We start from the raw sequence: 17,500 nt of genomic DNA, 5'->3' as shown, positions 1-17,500 counted from the left end.
TCAGGGATTGGAGATGGTTAAAGAAAATGGAGAAAAGTGGGAGGTGAGCCAGCTGTTGTTTGCGGACGACACTGCGCTTGTGGCAGGGTCAGAGGAGGGATTGAGGAAGCTGGTGGCAGAGTTTGGGAGAGTATGTGATAGAAGAAAGCTAAAGATAAATGTGGGTAAAAGTAAGGTGATGAGATGTACAAGGGGTGAAAGTTGCAGTAGACTGGAAGTGAACATTAAGGGAGAGCGACTGGAGGAAGTGGATAGTTTTAGATACTTGGGTGCAAGTGTAGCAGGAAAAGGTGGAGTGAAGGTGGAGGTAGAATGTAGATTGAGAGAAGCGAGTAAATGCCTTGGTGGTTTAAAGAGTGTAATGAGAAATAGACATTTGGGAATGGATGCGAAGAGGAGACTGTATGAAGGAGTGATTGTGCCAACAGCACTGTATGGGGCAGAAACGTGGAACATAAGAGAAGAAGAGAGAAGGAGTTTGAATGTGTTTGAGATGAGGTGTCTGAGAAGTATGGCGGGGGTTACTAGGCTAGATAGAGTGAGAAATGAGGAGGTGAGGAGGAGAACAGGGGTGAAAAAGGATTTGGGAGAGAGGGTTGATGAAAGAATATTAGGATGGTTTGGACACATGGAAAGAATGAGTGAAGAAAGACTAGTAAAAGAGGTATGGAAGGCAGATGTGGAGGGAGTGAACATGAGGGGACGTCCTAGGATGAGGTGGATGGATGGGGTGAAGGGGGCTTTGGGGAAGAGGGGAATGTCTGTTGAGGAAGGAAGGGAGAGGACGGAAGACAGAGGTGAGTGGAGAATGGTTGTATATGGATGATGTTGTGACTGCATGAGGAGGAATGGGCGGGCGGGTGGGGTAGTATGTGTGAGTAAATTTTGACGCAGCCCGAAGGGATTTCTCCCCGTCCTCTCCTTATATGCAAAGGGGGACGGAGAGGGGGGGTCGCCGATTAAATGAAGCGGCCTTGCTGTGGATGTACTGTGTCTTGCGACACTGCTTCTGACCCAGGGCGGTGGGCGGGGTGCAGGGATGACCCGTCATCCAGGAGGTGCTCAGATGAGAGGAAGGGTGGGAGGGGTGTGGAGTGTATTTGGGGATGAAATGGGTGGGAGTGTTTTTATGCCTTTCCCTTTTTGGCTACCTCCCTTGGAAGGGGGAAAAAGCCTTGGTATATGTATGTATGTACTATCATTATTATTATCATTATTATTATTATTATCATTATTATTATTATTAACTATTATTATTATTATTATTAATAGTATCATTATTATTGTTATTATCATTGTTATTGTCATTATTATTATTATTATTATCATCATCAATATTATAATTATTTCTGATCAACTTACTCATGTATACCAATTTTTTTACTTAGGGTGATTCGGGAGGCCCAGTAGTGTACAGTAATGGTGGAGAGTTTGTCCTAGCCGGAATTGTGTCGAAGGGATATGGTTGTGGCAATCAGGATTACCCTGGACTGTATGCTTCTGTCCACCACCCCCCTGACCTCGCCTGGATCAAGCGCGTCGCCTTCTGAGTGAAGACGGAAATGTGGCCGCGAAGGCGTGTTTCCATATCATAAATTTTGTCGAGGATGTCTAAATCAGTGTTTACCGCATCATGTGTCTCATAAAAATCCAATCAATTACGGATTATGGTGCTTCACATTCAATTTCTATTCATTTTGGATCAATAGGTTTCCCTCGGCATAAAAAAAGAAATGCAGTCCCTAGAATAGAATCTTAAACATGTCAACAATCAAATTATCCATTAGTCCCTAAGCAGAATTCAAATTGTGTGTGTGTGTGTGTGTGTGTGTGTGTGTGTGTGTGTGTGTGTGTGTGTGTGTGTGTGTGTGTGTGTGTGTGTGTGTGTGTGTGTGTGTGTGTGTGTGTGTGTGTGTGTGTGTGTGTGTGTGTGTGTGTGTGTGTGTGTGTGTGTGTGTGTGTGTGTGTGTGTGTGTGTGTGTGTGTGTGTGTGTGTGTGTGTGTTTGGGGGGTCTAATGTCTGGAGGGTTTGATGGAGTAGAATGTATGATGGTCGATTTTGAAGTGATTGTTTTGTGATCTGAGTTGAAAGCGTTTTTGTATGAATGTTTTGTGTGATCCAGGTGGTAGGATATTGTAGAAATCTGAGTATTATGCTGATGTTTAATTAAGTTGGTTATGCTTGTGTGATGTAATGAGATGGGATAGTTGGGTTCAGGGTTCTTGCATAAAACTGTTTTCATGTTATGTCAAATGCAAATGATTTTTTTCTCTGCGTCTTTTTTCTATATATTTTAGTAAGGTAATTTGAAACATCCTGATGTCATTCTCATTGTTTTGTTTTGTATAGTTTGTATGATGTCTATATTTTCATGACCGTTGAAATCTCTCTCTCTCTCTCTCTCTCTCTCTCTCTCTCTCTCTCTCTCTCTCTCTCTCTCTCTCTCTCTCTATCTCTCTCTCTCTCTCTCTCTCTCTCTCTCTCTCTCTCTCTCTCTCTCTCTCTCTCTCTCTCTCTCTCTCTCTCTCTCTCTCTCTCTCTCTCTCTCTCTCTCTCTCTCTCTCTCTCTCTCTTCTTTTTTTAGACAAAAGCCCTCTCTGCTACCGATCTTAGTATGTTTATTTTCTTGTTGTTTTTCACTGTCAGGTCTTTGACGTGGCTGAGGGACATGTAATTATGAAAAGTAAGGCCTACATATATTTTTTAGTTCTTTTCCTATGGTAAGGTTTGGTCATTCAGTTTTATTTGTGAATATTTCTTTGGTTCGTGGTAGTTTAGAATGTGAACAATAATTTCTGAAGGGAAAACTCCATTCTCTCTTTTCTAAGCCATTGTTCTACTTTATGAAAGTAATCTATCTTAGCAGCTGTTTTGTAGTTATTGTGCCGAATTATCAGTCCTGTCCTCTGCTTAGGCGTGCTGTTTAGTGTTAAATTCTGGATCTGGTGTGGGGTGATCAGTTATGGAGAGGTTGAATGCTCCTTGGGAAACTCCAGAGCTGATTTTCACTGTCAAATCTGTGATGTGTCGGCTGAATAACATCTATCTTTTCCTATGGAAAAGTTTGGTCAATCAGTTTTATTGCTGAATCTTTTTTTTTGGTTAATGGTTGTCTGGAAAATTGACAATGTTACCGATAATTTCTGAAGGGAGGATTCCATTCTCTCTCATCTAAGCCATGTTCTACTTTATGAAAATAATTTATCTTAGCAGCTATTTTGTAGTTACTATGCCAAATTATCATCATCATGTCATTTTAGTATTACATTCTGGATTTGGTTTGCGGTGATCAGTTATACAGCGGTTGAAAGCTCCATGGGAAACTCCAAAGCTGATTTTCAGTGTCAGGTCTGTGATGTGTTGGCTGAATAACATTTATCAAAAGTGATGCCCAAAAGTTTTTTCATTCTTTTCCAAAAGAAGGTTTGTTTATTCAATTTTACAATTGAATGGTTCTTTAATTCATAGCAGTCTAGAGTGAGTAATGCTACTGATAAGTTCTGATTGTATAAGTTATTTTGGGATGTTATTAGTAACATTTTTATAGTTGATATAATGATTTATTGGCACCAGGTCATCTGTTTATACACTTTAGTAATATGTTTTGGATCTGGTGCAGAAAGATCAACTGTGAAGAAGTTGAATAATACAAGTAGGAGCATTGCTCCTTGGGATACTCCATTATACATTCGTTTAGTCCCTGAAATTATATTGTTTTTGATCATTCTATACTGCTTACCAGTTAAGAAGATTGTTAGCTATTTCTCGATGTTGTGGTTGGATGTCTTTATGAACTTTTTCAAAGTATGCATCTATAAGTTTTTTTCTATTGCTTGTGTATATGTATATATACACTATGTATATCACTATCACATCTGTATTTTTTGGTGTTGTTTTCTTGTTAAATCCCTCAAGCATTTGTGTAATGTTTATAAGAGGTGTGCAAGTGAAGTGGGCCTCCCTGAATAAATGTTGGTTTCGTGAAGGGAACAGATTAGTTATGTCATTTGTATCCAACCAAGAGCGATATATCTAGGAAATGAAAGAACTAACTTGTTTTGTTATTATCACTGATAAAAAGAATAACCATCACGTAAACACTGTCGTTAGCAGTTATAACTGGTACACAGGATGAACAGTGACTGGTGGCAGATAATAAATTTGGTAATTGAGTGTTTGTTTATATTGTAATGACCAATTTACCGTTTCCGGAATTTCCTAAATATATATGAAGTTGATATGATGTGTGTGTATAGATATTATATTTATATAAGCAAATAAATAATATTAACAGCAGTTAGTGGTGATTAGAGTGAATACATAGATGACACCTGCTCGAAATTAGGTAGCAGAGAGGAGTGACGGTAAAATGTAAATGTGATTGGTATATTTTTGTGTGTGGTAGCCGTCTCAAATCATGGAATAACGATACGTAACTCTGTTCCTTAGGTTTTTCACTAAAACCCCTAAAATATTGATGACATAAATCTCATATGGTCAATATTTTACGTGGGGGGGGGGGGCAATACAATGTAAGTCCAGTCACCAGCCTCTAAGGGTTAGTACAGTGACCTTCTTTATTTATTTTTTGTAGTTAGTGTTGAACAGTTTTATTCTGCAGAAATATGGCCTTCAGTCTTAGACTCAAGCCTGAAGAGAACAAATTCGTTTGTTGTTACCTAGAATAAGATATAATTTAACATCACTGCGTACAATAGATAGGTCTTACAAGACCTCCTCCCACCTACGTTGAAATGAATAAACCCAGAACACAGATATGACAGTATTGAAGGAGATTGCCTCCAACACTCCTTTATCACCTGCTATACTAATATTTTTCAATCCTGACTTTACTATTCAGTTAGAAATTTGAAGTCATATTTTATATGATACTATTCGTATTTTGATTTTTGAAATTATATATATATATATATATATATATATATATATATATATATATATATATGAATAGATCCACCAGTGACGTTGTAGTCAATCAGATAATTCCAACTGTCGTCCCCGGATTCGAACTAAGGCTCGCGAGTCTATGATGCCGGCACTCTACCACTAGACTATCGGTTTTCTAACCACCGTTACCCTGAAAACAAATCTATTCCAGAGGAATTAAGTCGATAGCAAACTGCCGTCCGTACTCAATTTTACGAAGAACTAACAATTGACGCAGCTTCGTGGGCTGGTACGCTTCCTTTTTGGACTTATCGTCGTTGTCATACAAAGGATTACAAAGGCGGAGCATGCCAACAGGAGACCTTTTGTTCCATATCTAGGTCGGATGCAAAATAAAAAAGATAATAACAATGATAAATATATGAATTAATAAATAAAAACTAATAGTGTAAATGATAGATAAAATACATGAATAAATGCATAGGTATAGTTAAGTAATAAAAAAACAGGTAAATAGTATATAATGATAAATTGACATATAACTAATAATAAATGGGAATCAAGCAAATGATAATAAACAGACAAATGATAAGAAAACAGATAAATAATTAAAAATAATTATAATCATTACAGCATCTTGCTTAGGTGTTTATCTAAATGATTCTTAAAGCTTCCAACTGAACTACATACACTGCCTCTGCCCCGAAGTTTATTCCATTCATTAACTACATGGTTGGCGAAGTTGTTTCTACCCACTTCCAAATCAAATCTATTTCCGGACAGTTTGAGACCATTGTTTCTTGTCTGATTCTCATCTAGTGTGAAAATTTTGTCATTGATGTCAATTCCCTTTTCAATCTTAAAGACATGTATTAAGTCACCTCTGAGTCTACGCTTTTTTAGGAAAAACATATTCATATGTTTTAATAGATTTTGTGGCTCGTCGTTGTATCTTTTCTAATCTGTCAATGTCTTTAATGAGATTCGGTGACCATACGGAAACAGCATATTCCAAATGTGAACGAACTAACGATTTATATAGCTTGTTAATGAGTGATGGACTTTTGAATTCAAAAGATCGCGCAATCAGCCCTAGAATCTTATTTGCTTTCTCAGAGGCTGAAATACACTGCTTGGATGATTTGAGATCGTTACTGATAATAACGCCGAGATCTTTTTCACTAGCCACTTTTGTTAATGAATTTCCAAATAACTTGTAATCGTACTTACTGTCATTTTTACCTATGTGCATTACCTTGCATTTACTTGTGTTAGATTTCATTATCCACTTTTCAGACCATTGCTGTAATTTATCTAAATCTTCTTGAATATCTAATTGGTTTAAGTGATCATTTGCCATTCCGCACATTTTTGTATCATCAGCAAATTTGGAAACAGTAGATTTTAGTCCATGGTCTATATCATTTATATATACTATGAATAGAAGTGGTGCGAGCCTTGGATCGAATCCGGGGACGGCAGTCGGAATTTTGATTGACCACACCGTCACTAGCCGAGGACCCGATATGCGAACACTTTAGAATATATACTAAACCCTCTTTTTTTTTTTTTTTTTTATACGCACACACCAGGTTCGAGGCCTAATTCTAACGTGTATAAAATAATTTCCCCAACCATTTCTGGATCAGAGATGGTTGTTGTACCAATGCATCCGAATGTGAGAGAGGTGGACAGTGGACTGCGTTATGCCGGTAGACCCAGATGATCATACAGACATTGTATTTTCTCCGATGTCGTTGAAGTACGTGTATATAAAAAATCTGTACGGGTTATGGCGTTCCAAACATATTTGCATCATTACTAGCTAATTGATGTTAGCATATCTTTAACCTTTTTACTGTTGAATAGAATCGCTTGGTGGCAGGTACAATAAACGTGTTGAAAGGGTAAGTGAAGTAGTATTTACAAACAGGAGCGTATAGGTTGAGTCAACATCTTTATTTGGTTACACCGAGTTTCAGAAATCTTACACTTACTAACCAGATTAAAACAACAATTTCCCCGCTATTCGGAGGCTGACTTGAAACATTTTCAAGAATTTCAGCATGCCACGAAACCTGAGGTCTGTCAGTAAGGAGAAGAGTGTAACAGAATTACTTCAGTCTTTTCGTCTGGTCCGAAGTCTTGGGAGTCTGAGAAATTCCGAGTTTTTCAAAATATTTCCTTATCATGAACTATCACCGGCAGTTGCAACTGATACACTGGTTGGACAGTGGCTGGTGGTGAAGGGTAGATGTGGCAACGGAGTGCTTATTTACCCTGAAGTGGAGCACTATGAATGGGTTGGAGTAAACACCATTATGATGACCAGTTATTCATTTTCGGAATTTACACTATATTTGTGAAGTTGATATGATGTGTGTGTAGATATGATATTGCTATGGTCAAATACATAATCAGTGACCAACGTCAACAAAAATGAAGTGATCCTTGCAGCAATCCTACGGTTTGCAGAAGATCTCAGAGCACTCTATGATAACCAGTCCATGCAGATATTGAAAAGTCTTGGGGCGATAATACGCCCTTGCCTCACTCCTAAATTAACAAGAAAGAAGCTAAACACACCTCCCCCATACTTTACGGCACTCTGTGTCCCAGAGTATAAGCCAGATATTAAATCAGTAATCCTTGCAGGAATCCTACGGGTCCACAGAAGATCAATATGAACTGCAAGAAACATCTGTTGAAACTCACGTCGGCGCTCCACAAGAATACGAAGCGCTAGGGTTCGATTAATTGTTGATTTATCTGGCGTGAACCAGGCTGTTTAGGCCCCTGAAACTTTAGCAAATAGGAATAAACCCGTACCAGCAGTAGATGGGCAAGCACATTTCCTGGCACATTGAGCGTAATGTCACGGTAGTTGTTGCAGTCTTGCCGGTCCCTTTCCCCCTCCCAGATAGGGGCGATCAGACCCTTTTTTTTAGTCAGAGGGAATGATACCGGAATGCCAGACAGCAAACAGTACCGAATGCAACCCGTGGCCTCGCCTCCATCTTTCAGTAACTCCACACTGATATTGCAGATGCCAGTTGCCTTTCCACCCTTCAACATACTCACAGCCTCTTTAACTTCTGTCAGGGAGGGCGGAGGTTTGTCTATCGGTGGACCAGGAACCGCCATCTGAAAACCATCAAAGGAAAGTTATCTGCTTGAAGAGTCACCCATGAGCAATTGCTCAAAATACTCGGCAAAGGTGCTACACACCTGACTATAGCTCGCCATCAGCTGTTAGGATTGTGCTCCTCTGGGTCACAAGTTTTGAGCAGATTTTTTTTTCTTTTTTTTTCAGGGCTCACTAAGCAGTCCCAAGACTATTTGCGTTAAAATATCCCTCGACATCCTCAGCGATTCCCCTGACGTATCTCTCCTCCATTCTCATGAAAACTATAGTCTGCCGTTTCAGAGTCTTTTATTGGTTCGGATTCCAATCCATTCTGGCAGCACGGCCTAACTTTATACTTTCCAGTGTCTCCCGCAACCCTATACCACTTCTCGACCTTATGCGCTCTCCTACACGCTTCTCAGCAGTTTTCAGAGTTGTCCCACAGTTCTCCAGGGTTCTCAAGAGAGCCAAGTACTTCAAACCTATTAGAGATTGCTACCGCACACTCCTGGGCACAGGCATCATCGCTGAGTTCCTCCGGATGAAGTCTAGGTGGGTTACACCTCGGGATTCTCCTGAATTTGACATGCAGTCTCAGTGTTGTGAGGGATTCTCTGGGTGTATTCCGTTAGATCAAGAAGCAGAAAATTTACACCCCTTTTTCTTTCACCCAAAAACTCTAGAGAACTAGGCATGGGGCCTACTTTCTAAGAAGTGATTGAACTTACGAATTAACTAGAAAATTACTGAAAGAAGGACAAGACAGCAAAGAGAAAAGAATCAGTGATGACAAAAGAGGGGAGGTATAGTGGTGCCAGCTGGAACGTCCAACTTCCTCCGAAGAGAGAAGACTGGTGTGTGAAGTGGTGCAAGCAAGATAGATGGGTGCGTGAAGTGGCGCATGAGAAGATAGAAGTCTACGGGAGTACATAATCCGCAACCACAACAGAGGCGTGACGGGACGAGCAACTGACCGAGAGGTCTACGCCACCACAAGCAACTACTACGAGTGGAACAAAGCGATCTTCAAAGTGATCATCTACAAGACGATCTTCAAGGCTGACGAGGGACGTCGAGGGAATGTCAAAGTGACATCGTAAGAAGCAACTCTACGTAGTGGCAGACAAGTAAAATTGCAGTTATGGCTACAAATGTGTTAAGACATGAGGTCCATACCTCCAATGTCTCTATCCCAAAATTTACTGGAGAAGCAAATACCATTAATGTAAAAAAAAATCTTAATTTAATAGATACTATTATAGTGAGTAAAAACATTACTGATGAGAACAGGAAGGTAGAAATTCTCAAGGAAAATATCGATCCTGAGCATGGGAGGGCTAAGTTTGTCATTAATTTCCAACAAATGGAAGAGATCAATCAATATGAAGATTATAAGAAGGCTTTCATTAAACATTTTATGTCCAAATGTGATCAGGATCCTATCAGGTCTTTGGTAAGAATTATTAAAGAAGTTAGAACAAGTGAAACAGACACAGAATACTTAGCTAGACTAGATAGGTGGTCAAAAGACATGTATTCTATCTTGAAAGATTCAGACTGGATAGAAAGATCTAGTGACAAAATGAAAATTTCTCAGGTAATCAAATTGATCACATTTGGATTGTTAGCCAAAACTTCTGATGACTTAACGGCAGAAAAACTGTATAAAGATTTGAAGTCAAATATAAATTTAGAAGTAGATTATCTTCTTCAAGGATACAGTGAGACCAGAATAATGAATCCATATGTCATGACAGTGGGCCAACATAGGAACTCTAGAGAGTAGAAAACAGAGAGTAGAAAACAGAATTAGGACATAGAAGGAAGGTTAGAAGTCCATCCAGGGATGCTAGAATCCTATGTTTTAATTGTAATACCTGGGGACACAAGGCCCAAGACTGTTTTTATGGAATTATTTGTAGAAATTGCAAATATGAAGGTCATGATGAATATCAGTGTAGAAACCCACCATTTTGTATGTACCACCATAGAATAGGTCATAAGACTCATGAGTGCCGAAATTTTCGGATACCCCCAGAGCTGAGAGGAAAACCCTCAGACACAGAATAAACAAATTCAGAACTCCCCATATATATACTGATAGACGGTATTGTGTTAAGTATGGGAATGCAAGAGAGATGAAAAAACTGACAAACTGATAATTACTGTCGGAAAAACTCCTGTAGGACCTCTCATTGCGGGTAAAGTGTTCAATAAGCCTATTCAAATATTCAAATGTTCTGTAGTTAATGTAATTACAAGTAAAGTTTTAAACCAGTTGAACCCAGGAGTGAAAATGTTGGAACCAATCCGTTACTCATTGCAAGGTGTAACTGGAAATCAGTTAAAAACATTAGGTAAGGTTGAGCTAGAAGTTGTCTTATATACAAATGACCATTTGTACATTCCAGTGATAGTGGTAGAAGAGTCTGTTTTTCCAGGAGATCTATTGATAGGATTTGCAACTATGAGAAAAGAAAACATGGTAATTTGTCCTGCTGACTTAGGAATTTTAGTGAAGTCACAGTTAATCCCATTTTTTAATCAACCAGACTTAAGACCAGTGACAGGAATCAATGAATCCTTAGATAACATTTCTATCTTAGATAACGAGGCCGAGCGGTCCAGACCAACAGAAAGTAAAGCAACTTGTGAACCCAACTCTGATGTTCAAGAAATCCCAGAAAATACTAAATAATCAACAACTGAAGCTTTACGAATTGCAGATGGGGGTGTAGTTCGGTCGAAAGTTCTGCATCCCATGTCTATTGGTAAAGTGGAAGTGTGTTTGAAAGGAGTCAATGTAGACTCTGAAATAATTACAGTCCCAGAATCAATTAAAATAAAAGGGTTGAAGTGGGACTCAGGGATTTATTAGTCAAATATGAACAGAGTGGAAGTATTAGTAATTAATACTATGAATAAGGAGATAGTTTTAAGGAAAGGTACACAAATAGGATGTTTTCAGCTGTGTACTAAACCCATTAAGATTTTAAATGAGAATAGTGAGGAGTTAGAATTACCCATTTCATCAATCTGTTCAGTTCAAGAAGGAATAGATTTAAGAAATAGATATAAAGAATTATTAAAATCAACTAATTGCCCTGAGTTGGATGAAAGTTTAGTTGCTTTGCTTGTGAAGCACAATAAAGCAATTGCTTTGCCGCGGCGCGCCAAAGACCCGAAGTCGATGTTGTCGTCCCTCTCAGCAGAAATCAGTTGCGGATACGCACCAGGGCTCTTAACCAGGTACAACGGTTCCTTCAGCACAGACTGGAGGCAGAGTTGTCAGAGAGGTCGAGGTGGTACAGGGCAGTCACAGACTACGAGCTCCTTGTACTTCCTCGCTCCACACCTAGAAAAGTGGACTCTGCTCTTCCGTCTGCGGTTGGAGGACCGTTGTTTCTGGCAAATAAAGACCAACTCCACGCCAGAAGAAAGAAGATGTCGCCATTGCCGCCACCGAGAAGCCACCCTTGACCACTACCTCAAATATTGCCCCGCAACTGCTTTTCTGAGGAGAGGGCCTCCGACAACATCTGAGGGTCTTGCGTCGGCTGGTGGAGTGTCAGCCCCCCCTCTATAATTTTTCTATTTCTTGTGCTTTTTGTGTATACACCGTCAATGTCTGGAAGGGTGAATTCACCGGGATGTGCATACGTATATGCATATGTATGCATATGTATATATGTATCTAGTGAATGTATGAGTGGGCGTGGCCAAAACCACACGCACTCATACATTGAATCACCCCCCCTTTTTTTTTTACAATTTATTACTCACTTGCTACACCTACAACTGTACACACTGAACATGTTAGGAAGGGTGCATTTGCCGGGATGTGTATGCGTGTATCACACACGTGTGCACATCTTGTGAATATATGAGTGTGTGTGGTTAAACCCACACACACTCATAAGTCAAATCACCCTCCAAATGGGCTCACATTAAAAGCCCGTGGGAGCTTCACTCCCAAATTAAAGAGAACAGCCGAGACGTGCAGTTCACTCCAGGACACGACATCTTCAAGCAACTCTCCTCTCTAAGCAGTACTCCTCTTCAAGCAGCTCTCCTCTTCAAGCACCTCTCCTCTTCAAGCACCTCTCCTCTCCAAGCAGTACTCCTCTTCAAGCAGCTCTCCCCTCGATCAAGCAGTACTCCTCTTCAAGCAGCACTCCTCTCCAAGCAACAATCCTCTCCAAGCTTCAAGTTCCCCTTCCCTCTTAGGTTTCTTCCTTATGAGTTTAGAGTTCATTAAAGACCCGAGTGCGTAGTGTTATTGTGAGTTTCATTTCCCTGGCTTGTCCGAACCATATTACAACAATGCTTACAACAAAAATGAAATAAGCTCTTCATTGGCGTGTAGCGGGAAAGTTGCGTGTTTTTTCACCATCTTTAGATATTAATTTCAGCAAGAATACCAGAATATTCCTCTACCAGCCTCTCCTCAAACCACTCATTTGCTCCCGTGACTTGATGAGCGGACCAGACGACTTTCCGTTGGTATGACTTCTAGCAACCAGAATAAAAACTCGTCTACACCATAATCATTTCCCCCACCTGTTCTTACGTGCTGAATACAAACGCACACCTACCTGGTAATTAATTATACATTTATAAATCATGTAACATATATATATATATATATATATATATATATATATATATATATATATATATATATATATATATATATGTATATATATAAATATATATATATATATATATATATATAATATTTCTATGATTAGTGAACATTGCTATTTTTCTTATTGTATGTCCATTTATGTTATATATATATATATATACATATATATACATATATATATACATATATATACATATGTGTATATATATATACATATTTATACATATATATATATATGTGTGTGTGTGTGTGTGTGTGTGTGTGTGTGTGTGTGTGTGTGTGTGTGTGTGTGTGTGTGTGTGTGTGTGTGTGTGTGTATGTGTGTGTGTGTGTGTGTGTGTGTGTGTGTGTGTATTCACCTCGGATCTGCTGCAGCCTCTTTTCGAGACAGCCAGACACCACCCTACGACAGTGAGCTCAGAGCTCATTATTAGCAGATCTGTGTGTGTGTGTGTGTGTGTGTGTGTGTGTGTGTGTGTGTGTGTGTGTGTGTGTGTGTGTGTGTGTGTGTGTGTGTGTGTGTGTGTGTGTTTTATATATATATATATATATATATATATATATATATATATATATATATATATATATATATGTTATTGTAAATAGTAATAAAATTTAACAAAGAGTTTAATCATCTTACCTGAACTCTCTGACATTCGTCCGGGCTGCGCACGGCCTTATTATCATTATTTATTTATTTTTATTCTATTTATTTATTTATTTATTCATTTGTTTTGTATATTTATTCATTCATTTATCTATTTATTTATTTATTTCTATGTCGCGACTAGCTTGGCGCATAGGTGGGTCGTGACATAAAATTTGGCGACCTTTGCCAGGACGAAAAGAGAATTCAGATAGTGATTAAACTGCTCGTTAGAATTACATATTTGTGGCAAAACTTCTTTCGAAAAACAGTCTGTGGAGAATCCTTCCATTGATATTTTAGAAGATGATACTAAAGCTCAACTGATAAGCAGTATCAGAGAATACTATCTAACTTTAGATGAAAAAATATATGTAAAATTTTAGTTAAATATTTAATTGAAGAGGTATTAGATACAGATGCCTTAAGTCATATTCACGTTGTTCAAGAGACAGATACACAGATCATGTTAAGAAGATTAGAGATAGAGGCGGATATGGAAAGACTCAAAATTGAGGCAAACACACGAATCGAAATGAAAAATTTTGAGGCTGACAAGGAGATGGAATTAGCTCGCATCCAGGCTGAAATTAACCCCCCCACACACACACACACACACTAAGAGAGAAACGGAATCTTTCAAGGTTTCTAAGTACACTAGTCTCCTACCAGAATTTGCAGAAGATGAACCAGAAGTTTTCTTTGAACAAGTAGAAAAGATTCTAAAACAATTAGAATTAGATAGGAATGCTGGAGTTTCCTCGTCCATACAAAGTTCATAGGTAGAACTCAAAAAGTGTATGCATCTCTAAACGAAGCAGAGAGTGAATATAATAACGTAGAAGTGCAGGTCCTAACAGCATACGAACTTACTCCGGAGATTCATAGGTTAAAATTGAGAAATTTCAAAAAGTCTCTACAAGATACATACACAGAACTTAGTTCCCAGATGGCTAGGTATAGAGTAGGTGGCTGAAAGCCACAAACATAGACTCGTTTGCTAAATTAAGAGAAGTAATGTGGCTAGAACAATTTAAGAAACAACTAGATCAAGATTTCAGGTTTTATCTTGAGGAACATAAGAACATAAGAATAAAGGAGACTGCAAAAGACCATAAGGCCTACACTAGGCAGCTCCGTATCCATCACCACCTGTCATCCCCATCCATAAAGTTGTCTAATCGTTTTTTAAAACAACTGATAGTTTCAGCGCTTACTACATGGTTACTAAGTTTATTCCATTCATCGACCACCCTATTAGTAAACCAATTCTTGCCTATTTCCTTCTTAAATCTAAATTTGTCCAGTTTATACCCATTACTGCGAGTCCTACCCTGTTGTTTTATTATGATGACCTTGTTTGCATCACCCTTGTTATAGCCTCTGATCCACTTGAACACTTCTATTAGATCACCTTGCACTCTGCGTCTTTCCAGAGAGTGTAAGTTTAGGTCCCTAAGCCTCTCTTCGTAAGGCAAATTTCCGAGTCCTTGTATCATTTTGGTCATTCTTCTCTGTACTGATTCTAGTGAATTTATGTCCATTCTGTAGGACGGAGACCAAAACTGTACCGCATAGTCAAGGATGGGTCTAACTATCGCTAGATAGAGTTTAATAATTACCTCTGCACTTCTATTCGTTACCGTCCTAGCAATGAAGCCTAATGGTCTGTTAGCTTTATTTCTGGCGCTAATGCACTGCTTCCTGGTTTTAAGGTCCGGACTCACCAGAAGTCCCAAGTCCCCCTCACACTCAGATTTTTCTAAAAACGTATTATCTAAGTTGTATCTATTTTCGGGGTTGTGTAGCCCTACGTTTAACACGCTACACTTAGAGATATTGAAGTTCATTTGCCATTTCACCGACCATATTAACAGTTTATTAAGATCATCCTGCAGAATTTCTGCGTCGTCTCCTGACCTAATTAGGCGTCCTATTTTAGTGTCGTCCGCAAACTTACTAACATCACTATTTAACCCATCGTCTAAGTCGTTTATATACATAATGAACAACAAGGGACCCAAAACCGAGCAGCCCTGGGGGACCCCGCTAGTAACATTGCCCCACCTAGATTTTATTCCATTTATGGTGACCCGCTGTTTTCTGTTACTAATCCAAGCTCTAATCCATTCTAACACTTTTCCTCCTATGCCATGGGCTTTGATTGTATTTAGTAGTCTCTGGTGTGGCACTTTGTCGAACGCTTTGCTAAAGTCAAGGTAAATAACATCGTAATTTTAATTGTTGTCTGACGCCTTATATACTTTAGTGTAAAAGGATAGAAGATTAGTCACATATGACTTACCCTTGGAGAAACCCATGCTGTGAATCACGAATTAAATTATGCCCTTCAATGTGTTCTCTGGGTCTATTTACTATTATTGATTCAAGCATTTTTCCTATAACTGATGTCAAACTGATTGGCCTGTAGTTGCATATAGACGATCTATCTCCCTTCTTAAAAACAGGAACAACGTTTGCCTGCCTCCAAGCAGTTGGAACAACCAGTGTCTACCGATTTATTGAATATTTCAGTTAACTGATCGCAGATTTCTAATTTACACTCTTTAAGCATTCTTGGAAATCCTCCTGACCTAGCAACCTGCCAAAATGGCAGATGAATATACGCCCAGTCATCACAAAAAGACCTGAAACAAACAAAACTTACTGTGACATCAAAACAAATCAGAGCCAACAGAACGTTCCCACTCCTTTTAGAGGAGAAGTGAGGTCAGCAAACAAGAGAGAATTTAAAAGCTAGTTTTATGATGATAGGTATTATCCAGCGACCTATTCCAACTTGCAGTTATTGCCTCAATTGTGGACACATTTTCTCTGAATGTAGGAAAAGGCCCAATAATTAATCAAACTTGTTCTCAATCAATGCTTGTTTCAAGTAAATTCCCCGGTCCAACTAGCTATTGTAGCCCAACTAGGACCAATTCACAGAGTAAATTGTCCTCCCAAAGTATGACCAAACCCACTTCCTCATCTCAAGTTAAGAAGGAATCTTCAACGCTCGTTCTATCCCACAATTTACCAACTGAACTGAAAATCGTACTAGACTCCCATTTTACTCCTTTTGTGATGAAAGGAACTATATCTAATTTCTGTAATAGTGAGTCAAACCCCATCTTCGTCCTTAGAGAGCTATTCAAACTAGTGTTAACTGATACATTACCAAATCCCTCTGCGTCTTATTTGAATCAGGATGTCATTATAGACACCGTAGCAGGAATTTGAAAACTCCCACTTTACAATGTATATTAAAAGAAACTAATATAGTCAAAGGAGATGTAGCTGTAGCTACAACTGGTGAAATGCCAATGGTCGGTATTCAACTGCTATTGTCAAATAATCTGGGAGGTAGTAAGGTAAATTCCCCTTTTGTCACTAATGACCCAATTATTGATGAGACTTCACTAGAAGATCCATATATTTATCATGCATGTGCTCTAACTAGGTCTCAAACTAGAAAGTAACTGCCGAGGACATAGAATCCTTGGGTATTGATACACTTTTCCTGGAAAACTGTAGTGCTGCATCCACTCCAAATACTTCAATTTCTACTATGACTAGGAGATCATCAATTAAAAACCAGGAGGAGAATTCTATCTTAAATAGCACCTTTTACAAAGGAAAAGGAACTAGGGAAGGGGTAAATATCACTACTTTCACCCTCTAGTGACCTGAGGATGACCAAACTTTCCAAATGGAAGATTTCATCCAGAAAACCAAGGATATTGATATTTCAGGCCGTAGTTTATTAAGTCTTGATGTTGTATATTTACAAATATTTGTGTTGATGATGTTTTGTCCTTTCTAGAAACCAAGCTACAAGCATTTCAAGTCAAATCACCCCTTCCAGTGTCCAAAATCATCGCACATGTTCGCACTGTTTCAACTCATGTTTTTCCTTTCAAATTTTGTTCTTTACATGGAATACTTTGAGTGTTCTTCTTCTAAAGATTTGGTTTCAGATATGTTGGTAATATTATTACCCTTTGGAATGAGAGCTGGGGTCCCTTTGATGTTTTTCTAGAAAACCATAATCAGCTAGCTACTAATATCAATTTCAAAGTGGAATGGCAAAAATTACAAAATTCCTTTTTAGACACTCATGAGAAATGGGAATAGGCTTGCCTTTACTGTTTTTAGAAAGAACACCCA

General features: G+C 38.7%; 3 protein-coding genes across 6 annotated transcripts in view; 2 read left to right on the top strand and 1 right to left on the bottom strand.

Moving 5' to 3' along the window:
• The window catches only part of LOC143027754 (venom protease-like), a 47,638-nt gene extending 35,338 nt beyond the window's left edge, over nt 1-12,300 (top strand). The window contains exons 9-10 of one of the 4 annotated variants that reach the window (XR_012966641.1): nt 6,559-6,671; nt 12,104-12,300. Coding sequence is in view for 2 of the 4 variants with exons in the window: in XM_076189264.1 (XP_076045379.1) it covers nt 1,389-1,550 (162 nt within the window). In the remaining 2 variants the exon portion in view is untranslated. Of the gene's footprint in view, nt 1-1,388; nt 4,174-6,558; nt 6,672-12,086 lie in introns of those variants that run through there. The other 3 variants (XR_012966640.1, XM_076189265.1, XM_076189264.1) reach the window with 3 other exon arrangements.
• Nucleotides 7,652-8,053, bottom strand: LOC143027399 (uncharacterized). Its single transcript, XM_076188683.1, has one exon. It carries the CDS (start codon nt 8,051-8,053, stop codon nt 7,652-7,654), a length of 402 nt encoding a protein of 133 aa, XP_076044798.1.
• LOC143027398 (uncharacterized) overlaps nt 8,434-17,500 on the top strand; it is a 25,139-nt gene continuing 16,072 nt past the window's right edge. The window contains exons 1-2 of the mRNA XM_076188682.1: nt 8,434-8,588; nt 11,991-12,263. Coding sequence (XP_076044797.1) covers nt 8,434-8,588; nt 11,991-12,263 — 428 coding nt within the window. The remainder of the gene's footprint in view (nt 8,589-11,990; nt 12,264-17,500) is intronic.

The sequence above is a fragment of the Oratosquilla oratoria genome, chromosome 8 (genome assembly GCF_046742065.1).
Source record: "Oratosquilla oratoria isolate Oo_2021 chromosome 8, ASM4674206v1, whole genome shotgun sequence".
In the NCBI taxonomy this organism is placed as follows: Eukaryota; Metazoa; Arthropoda; class Malacostraca; order Stomatopoda; family Squillidae; genus Oratosquilla; species Oratosquilla oratoria.
This window is presented reverse-complemented; position numbering and strand designations above follow the sequence as displayed.